Below are 20,677 nucleotides of genomic sequence, written 5' to 3'. Positions count from 1 at the left end.
GTGTTAAACAGCTTCCCTTTTGGGGATAAATGCATAAATGCATAAATTTAGAAAAACACTATCAGATGGGAAACATAGGAAAACAAATGATTTCTAAAGAATTCAAAATGGTGGAAAATCCATCATGGCGGGTTCAAGGTTGACTTTATTTTCCCCTTCAATACAGTAATGTGCACTCACCCTCACATGCAGACATGTAGACACACCCACATCACAGCTGTCCCTGACATACTGGCATAAACACAGACAATCTGCACACACACACACACACACACACACACACTGACCCACATAGGGGTTTGCATTAAATACAGCTGCAAGAGATACAGTGTAGAATACAGTAAGTCAAGTAAGTGTCAAACCTACAACTATAGATTTTACCATTGAACTAACCATTCAAATGACACAACAGCAGCGTTATAAACAGTCGTACAGTCTGATTTGAGGAGCAAGGTGTGCTGTACAATTATAGACCCACAGTGATGGAGTTCCAGCTTCAAATTTGACACCAAGTTTGACTTGCAATTGCAAATTTTGTCCCACAGCTTTCTCATATTTGTTTCACGGCTTTATCTTGAACAGTTGCAAAGACATTTTGGAAAATGGACACACACACAAATCATGCACACAAATTTATTCTGAACACATTTCTTATTCAGTGTGAGAGCAGTTTTTGCTTTGTGTCAAGGCCTCACAATGTCATCAGTTGTTTACTAAGACCTTCAAATGTATGTGATTTGGCTAAATCAAATAGTCACTTGCAAAAAAAGATTTTGCACCGGATGTAAAACACTTCTGTTGGCTCTTGGCCAAAAACAAGAACAGAAGACTGAAGTAGGCATGGAGTGAAACCTCTTGGTCCACACTTTTCACACCACAGTCTTTTCTCTCTTTTTATTAAGGAAAGGAAATGTGCATAACAAGATAGATAACATCTCAAACCGACCTTCTTCCAAGAGTATTAAAAATGACAAAATGACATTGGTTCAGGAAATGAAGGCAAGGTTGTAAAAGGAACAAACAAAAACGTCAGAGGAAATACAAATATAATATATATGAACAATCAAGTTAGCTGGGCTTAAGAGACAGTGCCAAAATAAGAGAATATGAGAGGTTGTTGTATATTTTTTTTTCTCTTCATGTTTTCAAAAAAAAACTGCTCCGCCCTTGTTAGGTCACGTGACCCCCCCTCGCCTCCCAGCATTTGGCGCGCCTGCGTCGAGACGTGACACGCCCCTATTTTCACCAAACCATGTGGTCGTCCGTGGTAAATAGAGCTCTCTCCTGATTTCTGTAAACCTCCATGGCCTTGTTTCCCGTTCGTGTGAATTCAGAGCCGTAGCTTGATGAGTGTAGACAGCATGTCGGGCGGCGAGGTGAACCTGCAGGCCCAGGTGGAGTCGGTGCTGGGCGCGCTGCTCAAAGCGGCCACGGTGGAGCTCACCCGACTGTTCGAGAGCCGATACCGAGCCTCGGCCGGCCAGCTCGGCCGCACCGAGGACACAACCGGACCGAACCAAACCCTGGAGACGCTGGGTTGTTTAGCGAGTGCGGACAGTAAACTCCTGCGCAGCGTCGGGGTGCAAGTGGACGAGGACATTTACTCGCCTTTAGAGCTTTCAGGTATGATTTGTAGCTGGCTGTGACTTCCTGTTGCAGCGCGCGACCAGGCTCGGCTGGTGGTTTGTTGTCGAGTTTGTTGCAGCACGTTACAAAGTATTTGGGATGCATGATGAAACCAACAACACGGTGTTGCGTCGTTTTAATGCAATCAAGACGATGCATGTAGCCAGATGCACGTGTGCATACAATTCTTGGTACTTAATTCCTTACTATCATGGTTTGAATTAAACATACATTGTGGTCATTTGTTAATGATTTGCAATTGTTAGACGGGACTCCTGCAGGGTCCTCCCATCGTAGTAACCTCCCCTCCTCCTGATCTAAAGGAATGTTTGTGTCCCTCTTTCTTTACCCCTCCCCCCTCTTCTCCACAGCTCCCTTGTTCCTCTCAGATGGTGATTGTTTGAAAGAGTGCAGGGAGGAGGAGGAGGAGGGGGACGAAGAGGAAGAGGGGGATCCCATTCCAGCAGACTTCTTCCTGGTTGAGGATAATGACCGTGTTGACCCCGAGTGGTCCCTCCTCACAGAGAAGGTCAGTGGGCGTGCAGAGGGGTTTAAATCACAGGTGGAAGCGGAGCGAATCCATCCAGCAGAAACAGTTAGAAGCAAGAGATTCATAAGCACAAATATGGATGTAAAATGCTGGAATATCAAGGGCTGTGACATGACCACTGGACCGGCGTTACAGTTTTGTTGTCCTTCGTTCCTCACCGGTCATGTTGTTGTGTCTGTCCTTCAGGATGTGGCGTTGTTGGAGGAGAGCACCCTTGAAGCCTTTGACTGTCCAACCATCACTGAGCCCAAAACAGAAGTTGTCGTCCCTGGTAAGGAAGAACGATGAGGGTGTATGTTGAAATTTATGTGTCAACATAACACAAATCTCGGCAAAACAATCAATTTATTAACACAAATGCATCGTGACAAGCTTAAAAGTAAAGGAACACTTAAAACGTTTTGACTTTTTACCTACCTCATTGTGTGTATTTTTCGTCATTTATGTGAATTGCTGCTGCAACACTGTAATTTCCCTTTGGGGATAAATAAAGTACTCTATCTATCTAAAAGCAAACCTATTACTTATTAAGATAAGACTTGCTATTGTGATGAGGTAAATTATGGATTCTGGTAGTTTTTGATCCTCTTGGCTTTTCTTGTGAACTTTGGGACATTCACTGTAAGAGGGAGGGACTGGAGTCACAGGTTGATCTTTATCTCTGCTTGATTGTATGAGGAAGTTTTAAGTGACTCCTCTCTGTTCAATTTTCCTTTGTCCTGCTAATGCGGAATATGTCAGACTTTGTTTTTTACTTTTTACTTTATCTGAAGTTTGCTCCATGCACCTGCAACAACACTGAAGCATCAGAGCGCGATGACATTCTGCATTTCTGTGCCTCAAGGTCAAAACACACTGACCGACAGTCAGGTAAAAACGCTCAGTGGAGCGTCTGGCAGAAGCAGTTTATGCCGATCAGCATCAGTTGGTTTCTTTCAGTGGAAGATTTGAGTACAGTATAAAAAATGTTACGGAACCTGTTAAGTAACATCAACTAACGTCATTTTTGATACAAGTTGGATGATAAAGGCGAGCACATTAATTTGGACTAATTTAAATTTACATGACGAGTGTGTCAGAAAAAGACAGAAATATAACAAAACAGTGGTTGCCCTCACTATATAAGAGGACAGCAAGAGAGACATAAGACGTTCTGGAACAATGGAGATTGATTCAGCATTTCACTGTCAAGTAGTGAAAGAAACGATGTTCTTTCTTATGGTGGAGTTGGCTCTCTGGGATATGCCCCAAACTCTGAATCATCAGTATAGGTTGCCAGACAGAAAATACCTTTCTATTAAAGCAACACCGGACTTTTAATTATAGGGTGTGTTTTCCCCAAACAGGCTGTCACACCTATTTCTCAGAATTGGTCAGTTTCCGCAAACACATTCTTTAACCAGCCACCTGAATAAGGAGTTTGCGCTCTGAATTCCAAGTAATAATGAAGAAATAAAGGGACAGTATTTTCAGATGGCAGTTTCACTGGCACAATAAATACAGCTTATACATACTAAGAATCAAGCTATTTATAAATAAATAATATAATATAATAGATATAAATGTTTTGTGGTGTATCATCTGTAGTGGAAAATCACATATGGGCATATTTGTTCAGCCTCAGAACAGTTATTTGTATGCATGTAATGTTTAGAAATTTGCATTATCCTAATGAAACTCTTCATGATAAAATTACCATTTCAGTTGTAATCTCTGTTCCAATGTATATTGTGATGAATTATTGCCTTTGGGCAGCAGGGGTCACTGTTGTTGGTCAGAATTGAAATGAGTTCTAGAAAATATGGCAGCCAAACAACTGGTACGCTTATATTAGATAAAGACTCTGTCTGACAAAGAAACATACAACTTTTCCCCCAGATTTTTTTGTTCAATTTTGTTTATTCATTGTAACCATGAGTTAATCTTTGTTTAGCAGCCATTCAATGAAATCATTATAGAAATAACACACCAGGAACTGAATTACATATTGCACTATAAAAAACCCAGTTGTAGCGACCCATGTTAGGGAGTCGACTCTAGCTTCCATCAAGACCAAATTTAACAACAAAATAAACTAAAGTCTAACTAAGCTAAACTACATTTTTTTATATTGCTTCACCTGGGAGAATAGCTGAGCAATTTCATTAACTCTTCTATGTTCTGTTTATTTCCCACAATACAATTTTTTTTAAATTCCTTTATAGCCTCAAATACAATCCCCCAAAAAATTGCCCCCCAAGATGGTGGCCTTTTTAGAGCCCATTTGGACCCCTGTGTCTTTAAAACTATGTAGACTGTTATCACCAAGGAAACTGTTTTGATGAAATACTGTTGATTCCATGTCTAGCAAAATGAGATGCAAGTGAGCAAGGTGGGAAATGAGCTAAGATGAGGTTAGGTAGTGTGAGCTGTCACTCAGGATAGGATCCATACAAGAGACATGGCAACTTTGGAAGCTCTGAACAGGAAGGGAACCCTGATCGCTGCATGGAGGGACATGGCAACTATGGATTTGGGTTGGAGGGACCCGGAAACCCTGAAACCGGCGTGAGGGAGGGATTTGAGCTTTCAGAAAATTTGGAGGAGGAACCTGACAAGTCTTGATCTAGTTCAGGGAGGGCCATGGCACAAATGGGAAAAGGTGGGGCGAATGTGGAAACTGAATGACGAGAAGGGAATCTACATTATGATTTAAACTGTATCTAATCTTTTTCTGTCTCTGCAGATGTAAAACCAGGATCTTCGCAGAGCTCCCCAGTTAAGCAGAAGCCTCTCCTGATCCAACCAGAGAAGAGTGATGTGACCGCTGGGAGCCAAATTAAGTTTGTTTGCCCACTGATCCTGAAAGCGGAGTTCCCAGCCCCAGAACCTGTACGTTTAGAGGAGCCGGTTCAGGTGGAGCCTCAGCATGCCAGCGTCGGCACCGCCGAGGGCAAGGCCTACAGCCCGTCCCCTTCAGACGGAGCCGCGGCTCCTCCGCCGGTCCGGATTTGGGAACGGATCCACACCGCGACGGACACGGAGAACCACCTCCAGCTGAAGCTGAAACTGAGCTCTCCGGACCCGAAGCTGATGAGACCCTGCGCGGTACAGCTGGTGAACCTGTCGACGGTGCCCGAAGCCGGGGCGGCGCACGCCGCAGACGCCGATAAAGGTCACGGTGCCGACCGCAAAACGGGGTGGCCCCTGCCCAAAGACCTCCGCCGCCACCAGGGCCTCCACACGGGCCACCGCCTCTGCTGCTTCACCCAGTGCGGGAACGGCGTGTGGCGCCTCCAGCGGGTCGTCACCCACTCCCGCGGCGGGTACGCCTGCAGCATCTGCGCGAAGAAGTTCAAGCGGAGGAAGATCCTCCGGCGGCACGAGCGCTTCCACACCGGCGAGAGGCCGTACTCGTGTGCCCACTGCTCCAAGACATTCGCCCTGCGGAAGAGCCTCCGCCGCCACGAGAGGTTCCACACGGGCGAGAGGCCGCACACCTGCACCCAGTGCGGCAAAAGCTTCCGCCTTCGGGACAATCTAAAAGCTCACCTGAGGTTTCACAGTGGAGAAAAGCCGTTTAACTGCACCATATGTGGAAAGAGTTACAGGATCTTGAGGAATCTCGAGAAACATAATCTCACGCAGTGTGGAATCTTTGTCCCTTCGTTCAGGAAAATTGCTGGCTTGTAGAAAAATACGCTGTGTAAAGCAGCCGCTGTTGGCTGGTTGCGCGGGTTGCACAAAGTTCTACCTCAAATTGACATCACTACTGCTTCTGTAGACAACTGTAATGTAAAGCTGATTCAAAGAGTTAAACAACTACAAGACAGAACTGTTTTACTCAGAATCCATTATCCTGCTTAAGTTTGCATTACTGGGTCATTTTGAGGACTGAAAGGTTCAGATTATATTGATAAAGAAACCTAAGAGGGATTGTGATGGTCAAGGACAAGTTTTTCAAAACACTGACTACTGATGTTTTTTGGTTTCTGTTTTTTAAAAATTCCACATGATAGTTCCGCATCCTTTTTAGAGTGGGACAATGTACCAGAGCGAACTCTTCAGCTACTGAAGACTTGGCATCATGTCCTCTAGCACCAAGGATTTTCCCTACAGTACCCAGAATGTTGCAGAGCAGCAGGAATAGTCAGATCTGGTCTCAGGCTGTGTTGGAACTCATCAGTACGGTTTTATTTTAATAGATACATATGTGTTCACAGTTATCACCGTTTGTTCTCACAGGCTCTCCTGCCTGTTAGATGTTGGTTTTAGCATTAAGGGGTCATATGGGGTTTTGCAGTTAGGAGATGCCTTGTGATTGTATGATGGGGCTTCTCTTTTTAGTGTAAAATACAGATCGCTACTTGCCAGCTTTTTCTATGTGACAGTTATATATGTATGTATATATATATATATATATATATAAAGTAGTGTTACTGATTTGTGTTTGTTATAGATGTCTATCTGTTCCATTGTGTGTATGCTAAACTTTTTTTTTTTTTTACTTTACCTTCATGTCTCTTACCAAAACTGTTTTTAAGTTTTTAGATTTTGTATTCATTTTATGTATACTGAATGTATGTGGTGAACTGAAAAGGACCTTTTATCCATTCTTCCAACTTTGTATTTTATTTTTTATTAAAGAAAATGAGCTTGATGTTTAAGAGAAGAAATTGAAGTTTCAATATAAAACAAAAAACAAAAAAACACAACTTGGGAATGAAACTTTGTACTATGATAGGCTTACATATGATCAAAACCTAATGGAAGTTTGCTTTTTTTTTCTAAGCCCATGGCCAAGTTGGAGCTTATTTTCCTATATTCCTCAACAACATTCCTTGATATTGTAAATTGACAAATGTCTTTTTTCACTTTTTTTGGAATTCTGATACTAGATACCATTTCTTTCAAATTGTCTTTTAAGCCTTGTGTATTAATAAAAAAGCCATTTTTTCTGGCCCATAGATGATGCAGTTATTTTGTCATTTGAACTATGATCAGACAACACTTGGTTTACGGGAAGTGTACAGGCTTTGTGGGAATTCCAGTGACGCAGTTATGTCAGTCTGGCACAGAAACACTTTCCACCACAGCACTCCACTCATGCAGTTATCTTCATAACCATGGTGGTTGTTCAAGCCAGAAAGCTGAATTTTGAATGAGTCTATCATAACCTTAACCCCCACCTTTAAAGTGCAATTTGGTACAATTTATAAACATTCCTAACTCAAAGTCTATGAACAATTCCCGTCAGTAATTGACCCAGTAATCTGGGATCACCTTTGGCATTCAAGATTGTTTTATGGCTTTTGTTACAAATAAATCCAAGTAGGTGAAACGACTTCCTCAAACACAACACAGTTTGAGAATGCTCATATGGGGGTATCCACACTAAACAGTGAAACATTCTACTGAAGTGAAATGTCTGTTCCTACATAAACTTGACTGATGGCTTTTGCCTCTTAGAAAGTGAGAAACAGTATTTTCTGAAACATTTCCTTACACATGCATTTCATATTTTTTGTTTCCTCTTTTTCAAATCCTGAAAAAATAGCAAATATATGCTTATTTTTTAATATTGAATAATGATATTTTCATTTTAGAGTTTTTCTATATTAAACTTTGCAATTGGGATCTCATATTTAGAGTCATGATAACTTACTCTTGATCCCTCCTCTTATGTCCCGCCCTACCAGGAAGTACAAGTATAAACTCAGCAATGCTTTCACTTTTGACAGTGCGCACATAAGACAGAAGACAAGCAAAACTAAGGACTTTAAAGGTAGGCATTAGGCAGTCATTTTAGTGTATATGCTCCCATAACACTGGTTTTGCTTATGGGTATTCAAAACAAATGACTTGGAAAGTGTTTGCATAGAGAGCGAGCGAGCCACCGTCTATAACCTCTCTGCAGTTAACCCTTTCCTGTCCACTCGTGTGATTCATGCACACTAGCTTTCTTAGAAGGAAAAAGTACTGGGAACAATATGGCCAGTCAGGAGAAGACCCCGCTTGAGGTGCTGCTGACCTGCCCAGTCTGTCAGGACATCTTCAAAGAGCCTCGCCAGCTGCCCTGTGGACACAGCATGTGCATGGTGTGTCTAGAGGGCATGATAGACCACTCCTCAGAAATACCCTTCCGCTGCCCAGACTGCAGGGCTTTCTTTGGAAGGATCTTCGGGGTACAGAAGAGCTACGCGCTGGCCAACATCGCAGAGGACTACAAAGAGAACTGGAGGAGGAGGGTACTTGTTGTGAACACTTCTTGTTTCATATTGCCACCCACAACCTCCTTAGTCTAGATCTTAGATCTAGTGAATCCCACACTTAATGTTCAGGAGTGTGACCAGTAGTCCTTACATGTGGACAAATGTCTAGCACGCGTTGCCCCTTTCCCTCTTCCAAAATGTTTTCTGATTTTTGACTGCAGGTCAAGCAGAGAGAAAGTGTGTACTGCGACTGCTGCCCGGAGAAGACCACGCTGGCGGAGAAAACGTGTCTGAAGTGCGAGGTGTCGCTGTGCAAGGAGCATGTCAAGGGCCACCTAGAGCTGCCGGTGTTCACAGGCCACCCCCTGGTCAAGCCCCTGGCCGACCTCCAGAAGAGGAAGTGCCCGCAGCACGAGGACGAGGTGCTGAAGTACTACTGCAACACGTCCAGGCGCTACATCTGCAACCTCTGCGCCCTGGAGAGCAAGCAGCTGAACCTGGCCGCCGAGTCCTCCAGCATCCTGGGGAGGAAGCTGACGGTGAGTTTTATGTACCACTCCTGTATAACACTTTGTTACCCTACTGCACACAATCTAAACGTTGTAGTAATCTACCATAAATTGGCATTCTCAGGAGTACATTTTATCAGTTTGGTTTTGCAAAGGTAGGGTGGGGTAGCAACAGTTTGTTTGGACAGATTGGAACACGGTGAGGAAATCCCCATCCCTGACTGTAGTTCTGATTGTGTTGTGGAGAAACAGGATTTTCTGGTCCCTGAGACTCTTAAAAATACTTAGACACTCAACTGCGGTCCCCACCCCACCCCACCCCACTCCATACACAGAGAAACTACCCACCCCATCCCACCCCACACACGGACCACAACTGGCAGACACACACATTTCCACAACTGTAAACACTGTATAGCACAAAATAAAGGCAATACTTATAGAAATACAACGTATTAAAGTGTGTGTGTGTGTGTGTGTGTGTGTAAAACAGGACTACATGGACCAGCACTTCAGCTCACTTGAGGGACAAATTAACGAATCCAATGACTCCATCAAAAAACTGCAAGAAGACATCCAGCGTGAAGTGAGCCCCATTTCTTACCAAATGCTCATTAGAAAGCATAATGCATTTGACTTAAGTTAAATGCGTAGACTTAAACAATCTCTTGAATATCAGTAATTTCAAGGGATATAGATTCTGTTAATTTTTAACACTTCATTGATCTGATATGTGTCTTGACAGAAGCAGAAAGTGAACCCCGGCGACTCCTACCTTAACAGTGTCACAGTGGTCCTGCTCTGCCTGTGGTTCATTGTTCTGTATTATGGTAAGGGGATGCCAATGATAAACATTTGAAAAGATTCCCAAGTCATTACATCTAATATTATCTTCATTTCTATCCACCTCTTAGGTAGATGTCAATGACCAAGCCTAGTTTTGGACATGTGTGTACATGTGTTTGTACAGTGTGAGCGTGTGAACGCAGCTCAATGACGCCTATGTTTATCTGACTGGATGATTTGTTTCCAACCAGCCTACAGCTACTCTGTGGAGAACCAGACGCTCACAGAGGCGCTGGACAAGCAGCAGACTCGGGTGCACCATATCTATTCTACCATTGCAGGTAAGAATGAGTGCAGGCTGCAAGCTTGAAATCCCCACTGCTATTTACATAGTATGACACAGCATTTACTTTAACACCTCAGTTGCCATATTGTGTGGGGCAGTTTGCTAGTCTTTGTATTTATGGGTCACCAGAGGGGTCAAAGTGCAGGAATGCTGCACTGGAGCAAGGAGGGGTTCCTCGTCTTGCTCACTTCAACAGAACTTGACACACTTGGACACACTGGGGATCAAACTTGTGACTGTCTAGTTTCAGGGCAAGCAACTTAACCACTAGACCAACCTGCTAGATGCATTCTCTGTTTTATTACGATGAAAATCCCTAGAAATACCTTTTTTTTTAATCCCTGCATAGGATTCTTGGTTGATCATCCACTGCAGGAGCACACAGTTCCAAAGATAGAAGAACTAGGTAAGCAAAGTTGTCATCTGTTGAAAACATGCGGTCAAAATTGTATTTTTATTGGTTAAAGGCAATCACAAACAATAAGGTCTCTGCCTTTAATTGTTCTCTAAGCATTGGCGGGGTGGGACTCTGGAGGCTATTTTCGCACTGTGAACCAGCATTTTAAAAAATATATAAAATGAGGCCGCTATAATTAAAGGTCAAAATTTGAACTCCTACACGAAACTTGCTACACACACACAGCTATCCTCACAAATTATGCAAATGAATGGTAAAAATGTAAAACTCAAATGTGATATCTCAGACACCACTGGTTAGATTTTGATGAAACCTGGAGGGATTATGCATTGTGGCACTGTTGGAGGTGCTATAATTAAATATCAAAAATCTTAAAATTTGTACCCTTTTTGCTAATCAGTGAAATGTTGACAATGTACAAACACATTGGCAACATGTATGTATCCCTTTCCTACCAGTCATGTCAACCAATTCCTATAATTTTAAAAATGGGATGCATCATTCCTACAAGTTTAGTCAAAATTCAATCAGTGGTGTCTGAGATATGACACCTGACAGCACACAAAGACCAAACTCTATACTGTACAAGCATTGGGTAACATCATTTTAAAAGATTAGCCTGAACAATGACCTCATCATATGTGGGGGATGCCATGTTTACTGTTGCCTTGTATTGCAGAAGTTATTTAAAGTAATAATCTGTGACATTTTCATGTAAATAAAATTACGTTTTGCTACTCTGTATTGCTGACTGATATAACTCAATAGTGATTCAACCTATATCCAGTTCATTAAAGTTTTTACATTTACTTTTATAAACACCTGGTGTCTGGTAGGTCTTTCTTGGTAAAAAATCCTCTGGCGCACAATAAGTGATGTGTTTTATGTCTCCAGCAGCAGCAACAGCGGTTTGTTTGGACTAAGTAGAAGAAGAACTGGGTAGTTAGCATGAAAGATAGCCACCATGGCTGAACAGACAAAGAAAAGAGCGCCACCTACAGAAACTCAAACTGCATCAACAGAAAATCCCCAAAAAGATGTCACAGTGCAAAAGCAACACATTAACGACTGCTTATCACCAAAGATGTCACAAAGAGTCTTGCGGATTACCACATTAACTTGTGAATATTACAAATTGGGGTAGTATCAATACTGTGTGTATGTGTCTCTCAGGTACTCTCACGCTGGACCTGGACACTGCCAGTCCGTTCCTTGGCGTCTCCCCTGACCTCCGCTCTGTAGAGAGAGTGAAAACCAAGCTGGACTATCCCAGCCGGCAGGATCGCTTTGATGAAGCCCCGCAGGTCCTCTCCACCCAGTGCTTCACCTCTGGTACCCACTTCTGGGAGGTGGAGGCCGAGGGATACTGGGACATCGCTGTGTCCTACAAGAGTATCCGACGCAAGGGCAAAGACAACAGCGCCTTCGGAACCAACGCGCAGTCCTGGAGCCTGACGCGCAACGACAAGGGCCAACTGTTCGCCTACCATAACAAATCCAAGAAAGTTCTCTCTGCGGCCTTGAAGAGCAACCGAATAGCGATAATTGTGAATTTTGAGAAAGGCACCATCACTTTTACTGCGGTGGGTCCCACGTTTACCCAGCTGCATGAGTTCCAGGCTAAGTTGACTCAACCGGTGTGCCTGGGCTTGGGGCTTTACCGCGTGGATCCACCTAGCAGCGTCTCCATCGTCAAAGTCCGCTGAATGACCCGGATAACTTAGCAAGCACTGGACCAAGGCTGCATGGATGACATCTCAGTTTAACCATGATAGTAATCCAGTAGAATAACTGTTGAGCCTCATTGAAAGTGGATGTAAATGTGGGAAGTTAGAGACATTTTAGGACTTGACCTTGGGTCTAAAAACAAGGAATGCAATATTTGCAATTTAATTTTATCTCAGGTATATTTTTATATTGTATATAGCTGTATGTTATGTACACTAGGTATGATTATTTGATTTCTCCTTTGCTTGAGAATATATATTTAATCATAAATCAAACTGTGCAATAATTTTTGGGCATTGTCAAGGGTCATGATAGGGACTTTATGAGTTGGTCTGGTAGTACAAAGTTTCTCAACAGTTTGGGCTAGTTCTCACTCACATTTGCTCCTTTTCACTCATTGTCGAAAAATCAAATGTAGGAAAGAGTTTGGTAACACACTGTGATGGATACTACAAATCCAAGGAAGAGGATGAGAAGCACCTGGAAAAGTTGGTATGAAAGTTTTCCAGTCAAAAATGACAATTGCCAGGAGGACTATAATCCAGAAGCCTTCGCTCTGTAAAATAACACTTATCACTGTTAAATTATGTTTTTTATAAAGGTATAATGAAGGATGATGTAAGGAATCATGAATTCGTGAAGCTAGGTGCCACATAGCTGTTATCAATTTCTTGTTCTGGTGTCATAAATGTGCTAAAAACCAGAGTTCAGATTAAGTGCCATTTAGTTTAGGTGGGTTTATCTTTCCCCATTTCCCTGTGTAAAGGAATGACTTTCTGGAACAAAGGGGCACACCTCACTGACTTCACCCAACAACCTTTATTTTCCTTTATGTTTTGGAGCAGACACATTCAGTTTTTGGAGTCTACCCTTAATGATTAACCTCTACATGGAATGAATAACATTGCATCTCTTATTCATCTCAATATGTCCAATAGTGGAAGTTCTGCCGGACTGGGAGAAAAAGGGAATGAAAATAATGAGGAATCAGAACAAGGACAAGGCAAGATGAGAAAACCACTAGTTTGAGCATTTATTGCTCATTTATTAAGAAAACATGAAAGTCAAAGTAAACTTGATTTTTCATCAATTGACAATGAACACAGAATCTTTTACAAAAAAAATCAAGGCAATCTTACGCCTAAAAGGCAAATAACCTCAGTACAAAAACCAGATATTCTCTGTGATACAAAGTATTTTTTCCCTCAAACTAAGACATTTCTTCATTTAAATAAAGCAAACTCAATTGAAATGTTGTAGAAGTCTCTCCCGCTTAATACAAGAGACATGAGGCACCAAAAGACTTCAGAGCATGGATCTAAAATCCTATATTTTTGTTATGTACAAAAAGGCTGAAATTGACAGTTAGCTTTATACCATCAATGCCTTTAGCTGCTGTAAAAAAGGTACAAATATTCACCTTTTCTGTCAGAGCAGAGACTAGGAGCTTGGAGAAACAGAATCCCACTGTAACTCCTGTAACAAACTTTTACAGTACAAGAGTAGGATAAACTAACCCGTATGGGCTGTTGTTATATCAGAAAATAAAGACCCCCCCACTCCCCTTAACGCGATGAGTCCTTGTATGAGCGTTTCCAAATCTGTTCTGTTGAATGTCTTTCATGGTCCATTGTGCTCATCTTTTCTGTAGCAGCCCTTCAGTCCACTGGGGCCTGACTGAAAGCTGCAACAACATTATAATCCACACTGCAGACAGTTCTGTACCTGCAATTTAGTTAGAATGGTCTGTACGCCAAAAACACCGGCATGAAATTTCTGTCTACATTCAGCAGGTGGTTGCATTTAGCAATATTTCCTGTTTATTTCCTGAATAGCAACCGCACCAAATGCACATGTACAAAACAATGAAAGAACTATGACACACAGGCATTTGTAGTGAAATGTATGTTTTGACAATTTTTGTATACCACCAATTTCTGATTGAACTTGCTGAAAAAAGCCTACTGATCTGAATGCATTAGTCTAGTTGGCATACATACTGCTGTATGAAGCTATTGATCAGGCCCCGTGTCTTCTGCCTCACTGCATCCATCCTTTAACTGTTAACACCCAGTGCCTGTGAAAAACAGGCGTCCTATTTATCTCCGATTAGCATCGTCTGCTGTTTATTTCACTGTTCCCATGCTCTGATTCCTGATGGAGCACCAGGCCATGAATATATCCCTGAAAGAGACAAAGAAGCAGAAAGAAAAAGTTCTTGGTCAGGCATTATCATGGTACATGGTCTGGTTATGTAGATCAAATATGTTGGAAATATATGACTTGAAGAGGGCCGGACCAACACAAATATTTTGGGTCTAATACAAATATCAATACTTGTGTAGGAAAATTGACAATATCCTATATCTCTGTGGGTTATTTTCTGTGGTATTTGCATAAAATATAGGCATTTATTTGTTATGTATCCTTCAAATTTGGATCACAGGGCGTGCGACAAAGAGCTGCATTGAAGGCTATGGAACCAATTAAATTCATTGTTATATACCAAGAGTTGTTCTTAAATGTTTGTAGTAAATGTGAACATCTTAAAATTTACCAAATAAGTGCAGTGGTCTTTTGTGTATTATCAGAGAATTACATGTAGATTATGTGTCAAATGGCCAATATCCACCAATAATTGTGCAACTGTCAGGCTCTTGTTGAAAGAATCTTATTTCCATAATTTCCATATTCCAAATAAGAGTTTCAACCCCCCACACACCTGCAGTGGGTGGCTACACATTCATTGCTGCAGTACTCTTTGTCCCAGTCTTTGCTCTCCACTGCTGGGTTGTTACAGCCGGCCCTTGCACACACGCTCAGGGCAGAGGGGGCGTCACTGGACTCATTCAGCTCCATCTCATCCTGAAATTATTTAAAAAGCAGAATTAATGTCATTACCCAATATAGCCTGTGCACTGATTTAGTGGCCCCCCACAACTAGAAAAATATAAATACAATGAAAGTTCATCCTCTGGTCTGGTCTGCCAAAAAATAACTAACAATGCCGTTCTTTAACTGCAACACTAGACATCATACTAGAGAACTGATTCTGATATGGACCCAAGAACAAACCAGTGTCAAAATTACCCCCACATGTACAAACAATTCTACAGGACACACTACATTACCATTTTTAATTTGTGGAGAAAACTGCTTCACTATTTACCTCTTCTGAAGGCAACACTTCTGCAACCACCTCCTCTTCTGGATTTCCCGGCAAGTCGTTGGAATTCACCACCTGCACCGCCACCATGGGTGCGGACTGGGCAGATGTAGGCACAGTGGACGACGCGAGTGAGTTGGCAGCCGCTGTAGTGGTAACAATAATTGGCACGGCCTCTTTGCCCTGCAAGGAGGCAGGAACGATTTTGATCTGGAGCGGAGGCGGAGGCGTGGCGGTGATGGAAATGGGGAGGCCCGGCGCGGCGCTTCCCTCGCGGGGCTTGGCCTGTAAGGGGGGCGGTGCAGGCGCCATCTGCTGGAGCCGTGGCGGAGGCGGCGCGTTCTGCATCTGCTGCAGTGGAGGGGGCTGGCGTGAGGCGCCTGACACAAACACAGCGGGCTGTAAGGTGCGCACCCCTCCCGGCAGCATGGTCACCACCTGGCCCCCAGCCTGCAGCATCTGCTTGGAGATTATGATCTTAGTGATGGGCTGGGCCGGGGGAGCTGCAGCCGCCGTAGCGGACACTTTGTTTGCCCCGGTGCGGGAACGTGTGGTCACCTCTGGGACGTCCAGGATTATGTTGGAGGCACAAATGTTGGTTATGGTGTTCTCTTCGGGGCTGGGATGAGGCAGACGGATGGGCTGGTGAGCAGCATAGGACGGGGCCGCAGGAGTCGGGTGGACTGCCGGTGGAGGAGGTGGAGGACCAGTCTCCATCACCTCACTGGAAGGCTGGGGTAAAGACAGGGGAGATGAGTTAGACAAGCCAAATAAATGAAAACAAAAAGAGGTTTTTCTTTGGAGGACAAGATGATCTTACCTGTGAGAGCTGGTTGGCTCTATAAGCTGCCAACGCTTTCAAATACTCCTTCTTTGCTGCTTCCGTCTTTCTCTTATACACCTAGTGGAGACAAAACAAGTACAACTGTTACAAATAAATACCATTAGTCAATATCTTTCACCAACTTCCAACTTCAAAGTGGGTTGTAGATATCAAGAGAGAGAGCCTAAAAGCAAATTATGCATTGAAGTTGACTTGATCTTAAGACATTTTCTGACACAGTGGTTAGATTTTAGATGACAGAATAGTCTTTGTTTTTTGAAAGACATCTGTTCAAGAATGATATATAGCATTTTGGAATGAGACCCTTCACATGGGGGCATCCACTTCTTCACCAACAACAAACAATGCCTTTAAAGGCCCTGACACACCAAACCGACGGTCGGCTGTCGGCCAATGTCGGGCCGTCGGTAAGCGTCGGTGTCCCTAGTTTTTGCAGTGTGTCCCGCACCGTCGGCACTAGTCGGACCCTGTCGGCGTCTTTTCGGCCGATTGAGCATGTTGAATCGGCGTCGGAGCCCGTCGGTGAGAGAGATCACTCTGATTGATAGTTCGTTGTTTTGCCTCTGGATGATTGGACTGATAAATTCCTTCAACATGTGGAACAGAACAGGAAAGAGCCGAGCGAAATTTTTAAAATCGGAGGTTTCATTTATCTCCAGCTCTCGACACAGGTTCGGGAAAGCCCCTTGAGCCTGTCGCTGGAGTATCCATGATTTCACCCATTTAGTGCGGTATTATTTATTTTTCGCCTCCGCCTCTTCCTTTCTTCTTCCACAACCAAAAGACCAAGGGCTGACAACGCCAGTGCCATTTGCAACTTCTTATCAGACATATGGTTATTTCCCCTCACGCAGGCGCAGAACGTACGTGCTAGTTGGCCGTCGGCTGTAGTCTTTGCGGTGTGTTCAAGTGCAACTTTTTGGACCAGACGCAGGCGACGTGAGGCGATGCAACAGTCGGCCTTCGTCGCCGCTGGTTCTTTGACGTCGGTTTGGTGTGTCAGGGCCTTAAGTGTCAGTGACTAAATGTGCACGTGCGCATACCTGTTTCTGCTCCTCAGCCAGACTGTCCCACATGGAGGCCACGATCTTTGACACCTCTCCAAAAGAAGCGTTGGGGTTCTGGCCCTTGATGGCTGCCTGGGTGTCTCTGAAGAACAGGGCATAGGCCGACACGGGCTTCTGGGGCTCGTTGGGGTCTTTCTTCTTCCTCCCTCTCTTTACGCCCACTGGCGCTGAGGCCACCGTGGCCGGCTTGCCCCCGCCCCTCCTGGCTGCGGCCGGGGAGACAGAGGACAGGGGAGCTGGATGGGAGGACATGTGGGAGAGGACAGAGGCGGAGGAGAGAGACATGGGAGAGTCTACCAGCACACTCTTCTGAGCGGAAGTGTGCAGGCAGGGGGGGAGAAAGTGGGAGAGAGACGGACAGCCCATATTAGTTGCAACACAGTTAAGCAAGACCGACTGTGATGCACGCAAGCAAACATGAAACTAGGTCTCCACAGGTGTGAACCCTCACCCTGAAGTCATCCATGTCTTCATCCTGCAGGGAGCCGGCTGGAGAGGGTGTTGCCGACAGCGGCTGGTCAAGTGTCTTTGACCGAGGTAGAATGTTCCCACTCCCAAGACCCAGTCCCAGCTCTGTTTGGTTAATAGTGGACAGCTGATTGCTTCCCAAAAGCCCATGCCCGATATCGCCAAGTTGGACGTCAATGGTCATGGGGGAGGAGCTGCTAAAATGTGACCCATTGGAATTGCCAAGTTCCTGCAGAGGAATTGGAAAGAGGGTAGGGGGACAGGCCGAGGCAAAGTGTTATCAGAATGTTCTGGTCACCAAGACAAAGATACTTCATTGTCCTGAATCAACAGATAATGTTGGGATAGTGAACACTAGCACATAACAGTACAAACACCTCTCCACAGGTAAAGCACTCACCAGTGCCGAGGAACTGAGCAGAGCCCCCCCTCCGGCCTGGCTCATCACCCCCAGATTCAGGTGCTCCAGGCCTTGGGAGCCAGGGTTCACAAAGGTGGAGGCAAAGGACGGGTCATTGGCCCCCACTACCAGGTTGCTAACAAGGCTGCCAGAGCCCGAGGGTCCCCCAGCACCCTCTGACCCATCGGACAGTTCCCCGAAGTGGGACACTACATCACCGACGCTTAGGGCAGAGTCTGGGTCTAGAGAGATGGGGGGTATCTCAAACACTTCGTCCCCAAGGCTGGGGGTATGGAATGTCTGCTAAATAGGGGGAAGGAAGAAGAGCAGAGTAAAACAACACGAATGAGCCATTGATAAGCTGCAACTCATATGCAATTCTCAAAGTAATCATACTGTACGACTATCTAATGAACAGGTCACTTACCTCAGCGGAAAGAAAGGGATGACCCCCTCCACTAATGGTCAGGTAATTGTCACTGCCTCCTGGATACTGAAAACAGACCACAGACGGTTAAATAATGTGTAACTTGAGCATTTCCATTACCCAAAATAGCCTTATTCCAACATACTCTAACGTTACCTTATTCTCAGTGTATCCACCATATGCTTGCGAGTCCAAAAACTCCGAATCAACATTCTGAGCACAACCATCCGACAGGTCAGAGTAAAAATTAAGGTCCATTCTTGGAAGGTTTTAATTTAAACGTTGGCACCTTTGCAATGTATCACACAAGTTATTCTCTTCGCTGAAAACAACAGTGACCTATTTTCCTATCCATTTAGCAAGCCCACCATTAGACAGCTAACCGCTAACTAGCTAACACTAGCCAGACTAATTGCTGCCGGTTAGCATTAGGTCGAGGAGATACGGTTAGCTGATTCAGCTACAGTAATGTTACTCTACGGAGACTCAGAACATGGGCCACCTCTTTCGAGGCTCATAGCACCAAAATTATTACAATGGTAACGAAATATTATCTAGCCACGGCCTCAGGGTACAGAGTTTGGACCCCTAAGATAAAACGGCAACAGCCATCAATTTATGCTAGCAGGCTAAATCGGGTCCGTACTAGGCATTAGCCAGTGCTGCCTTCAAGTGCTGTCGAAAATATTGCCACTACAAGTTGGACGTATGTGGAAGACCAAACAAAGAGGTATACAAAACTGGCAGTCTTGAGTTTCTGTGATAACTAGTTGCTGACATGTTACGTTTAAGGAGCGCATGGAAGCCGTTTCATCCAGTCAGTGATGGTAAAACTGATGTATACAGTACAACTTTTGGTCAAGTAATTTAATGAAACATCAATTAAATATCGGATGCGCATTTTCTCCTCTTTGTGTGCCACTTGAATTGTGAAATGAAACAACAGCCACTAAAATCCATTTTGCACTTTTTAGGCCTACAGGCTCCATTTTGTTTCTATTTTCGATCATAAGAACTTGAACTTTTCGAAACTGCAAGAGCTTACGAGGAACCTTTGAAGGCACCATAGTTCCCACTGCCAGGCAGAAGCATTAGTAATCGATTACCGACATTGCTCTCATGCTCTGTCTCACTCATTTGGCATCTTTGTCAAATACATCTCACTCGACGTGTGTAGTTAAATCGGCAACCAGGTTAACGATCTGTAGCCTAATAGTTTTGGTTTTATCAGTTTTCTTCTGAAGAGTAACCACACAGTGGCTCAAGTAAATGTAGCTTTTCAATTAACTGGCACAGGCGCAATGCCAAGCCATTCCAATCGAGTAACGCTAAAGCCAGGCGCTGATCATGCCGTCTGTTTTATGCGAAAACTTAAACCCTAAATAATTCGGTGAACACTTAAACGTATTTGGTTTTAGTTGCCACCGTCCAATGGCATGTGGTTACCATCACCATGTAAAAATCAATATCTAGTCATACGTTCATGTCATTTGTTTCCCGTCTAGCGACATCTTCAAACTGAGGTTTGATCATAGCCACCTAACAAAACAGCTCATCATCCAGAGATAATTATCGTTATGACGTATGCATGGGATGATTAACTGAAACTTTTAGAAACATTTTCATAAGTTAATCTTGTTTTCAGTGGGATCTCACGTGATTGGGGAAGTTGTGTATCAACAAGCTGTGGTAAAACAAACCAGGCTCGAGGCGACAGATTCAAAGTCCGCCTGGTTACAATAATGGCAAAAGATAACATGGTCGCGCTGCGCGGACAGTGTTATTTACTCAGTCTGTCTTACCTCCATCGTCAGTAGGCTAGTTAGCTACATCAATCCACTTCTATCAAAAGGCTTTGAATCACTACTGTCAACTCTGAATCCATCTAGAAAATATTACTTTAAAAGAAAACTGCTTCCGGGTTCCTTTATCTCGGGAAATAACGTCACTCGCTAACCAGCGGCCAATAATACATTACTAAAATTTAAGCTCAACTTTAATTTAAATTACTTAGTATTAGTTGCTAAATCTATAAATTCCTGAAAAAACCTTCACTGCACATTAGTTTAATTCCAGGTTGAACACATTAACATTTCTTATATATATATATATATATATATATATATATAGTACACATCACTTCCTATCTAC

The 20,677-nt window shown here is 43.6% G+C and overlaps 3 protein-coding genes across 6 annotated transcripts; 2 read left to right on the top strand and 1 right to left on the bottom strand.

The window, feature by feature from the left end:
• Positions 1-1,066: 1,066 nt before the first annotated feature.
• Positions 1,067-7,124, top strand: LOC139915179 (uncharacterized). 2 transcript variants are annotated; one of them, XM_078287657.1, is made up of 4 exons: positions 1,067-1,623; positions 1,998-2,155; positions 2,363-2,447; positions 4,902-7,124. In XM_078287657.1, the coding sequence occupies exons 1-4, from the start codon at positions 1,347-1,349 to the stop codon at positions 5,846-5,848; spliced, it is 1,467 nt and encodes a 488-aa protein (XP_078143783.1). In that variant the 5' UTR covers positions 1,067-1,346; the 3' UTR covers positions 5,849-7,124. The 2 variants fall into 2 exon arrangements, with proteins under 2 accessions (XP_078143783.1, XP_071759789.1); XM_071903688.2 differs by having other exon boundaries at positions 1,998-2,221.
• Positions 7,125-7,868: 744 nt separating this feature from the next.
• On the top strand, positions 7,869-14,069 carry LOC139915181 (E3 ubiquitin/ISG15 ligase TRIM25-like). Of its 2 annotated transcripts, none has more exons than XM_078287658.1 (8): positions 7,869-7,940; positions 8,123-8,403; positions 8,589-8,906; positions 9,370-9,462; positions 9,622-9,706; positions 9,914-10,003; positions 10,358-10,414; positions 11,600-14,069. In XM_078287658.1, the coding sequence occupies exons 2-8, from the start codon at positions 8,146-8,148 to the stop codon at positions 12,130-12,132; spliced, it is 1,434 nt and encodes a 477-aa protein (XP_078143784.1). In that variant the 5' UTR covers positions 7,869-7,940; positions 8,123-8,145; the 3' UTR covers positions 12,133-14,069. The 2 variants fall into 2 exon arrangements, with proteins under 2 accessions (XP_078143784.1, XP_071759792.2); XM_071903691.2 differs by having other exon boundaries at positions 7,922-7,940; positions 8,114-8,403.
• Positions 14,070-14,204: 135 nt separating this feature from the next.
• On the bottom strand, positions 14,205-20,456 carry tox4a (TOX high mobility group box family member 4 a). 2 transcript variants are annotated; one of them, XM_071903684.2, is made up of 9 exons: positions 20,329-20,456; positions 18,527-18,592; positions 18,100-18,402; positions 17,683-17,928; positions 17,208-17,537; positions 16,141-16,221; positions 15,324-16,052; positions 14,877-15,019; positions 14,205-14,338 (listed from the first exon to the last, which is right to left on the bottom strand). In XM_071903684.2, exons 1-9 carry the CDS (start codon positions 20,332-20,334, stop codon positions 14,281-14,283), a joined length of 1,962 nt encoding a protein of 653 aa, XP_071759785.1. In that variant the 5' UTR covers positions 20,335-20,456; the 3' UTR covers positions 14,205-14,280. The 2 variants fall into 2 exon arrangements, with proteins under 2 accessions (XP_071759785.1, XP_071759784.1); XM_071903683.2 differs by lacking the exon at positions 20,329-20,456 and adding an exon at positions 18,683-19,125.
• Between the last annotated feature and the right edge of the window lie 221 nt (positions 20,457-20,677).

The sequence above is a fragment of the Centroberyx gerrardi genome, chromosome 13 (genome assembly GCF_048128805.1).
Source record: "Centroberyx gerrardi isolate f3 chromosome 13, fCenGer3.hap1.cur.20231027, whole genome shotgun sequence".
NCBI lineage: Eukaryota > Metazoa > Chordata > Actinopteri > Beryciformes > Berycidae > Centroberyx > Centroberyx gerrardi.
This window is presented reverse-complemented; position numbering and strand designations above follow the sequence as displayed.

Bases quoted from the DNA above. Each gene is read 5' to 3' on its own strand.
- tox4a (XM_071903683.2), bottom strand. From the start codon at position 18,784: ATGGACCTTAATTTTTACTCTGACCTGTCGGATGGTTGTGCTCAGAAT. The intron at 15,020-15,323 runs GTAAATAGTGAA...AAATAATTTCAG, and splicing joins AAGTGTTGCCTTCAGAAGAG to GATGAGATGGAGCTGAATGA. The intron at 14,339-14,876 runs GTGTGTGGGGGG...TGTCTCTTTCAG, and splicing joins TGTGTAGCCACCCACTGCAG to GGATATATTCATGGCCTGGT.
- LOC139915181 (XM_078287658.1), top strand. From the start codon at position 8,146: ATGGCCAGTCAGGAGAAGACCCCGCTTGAGGTGCTGCTGACCTGCCCA. The intron at 8,907-9,369 runs GTGAGTTTTATG...TGTGTAAAACAG, and splicing joins TCCTGGGGAGGAAGCTGACG to GACTACATGGACCAGCACTT. The intron at 9,707-9,913 runs GTAAGGGGATGC...GTTTCCAACCAG, and splicing joins GTTCATTGTTCTGTATTATG to CCTACAGCTACTCTGTGGAG.
- LOC139915179 (XM_071903688.2), top strand. From the start codon at position 1,347: ATGAGTGTAGACAGCATGTCGGGCGGCGAGGTGAACCTGCAGGCCCAG. The intron at 2,222-2,362 runs GTTAGAAGCAAG...TCTGTCCTTCAG, and splicing joins GAATCCATCCAGCAGAAACA to GATGTGGCGTTGTTGGAGGA. The intron at 2,448-4,901 runs GTAAGGAAGAAC...CTGTCTCTGCAG, and splicing joins AACAGAAGTTGTCGTCCCTG to ATGTAAAACCAGGATCTTCG.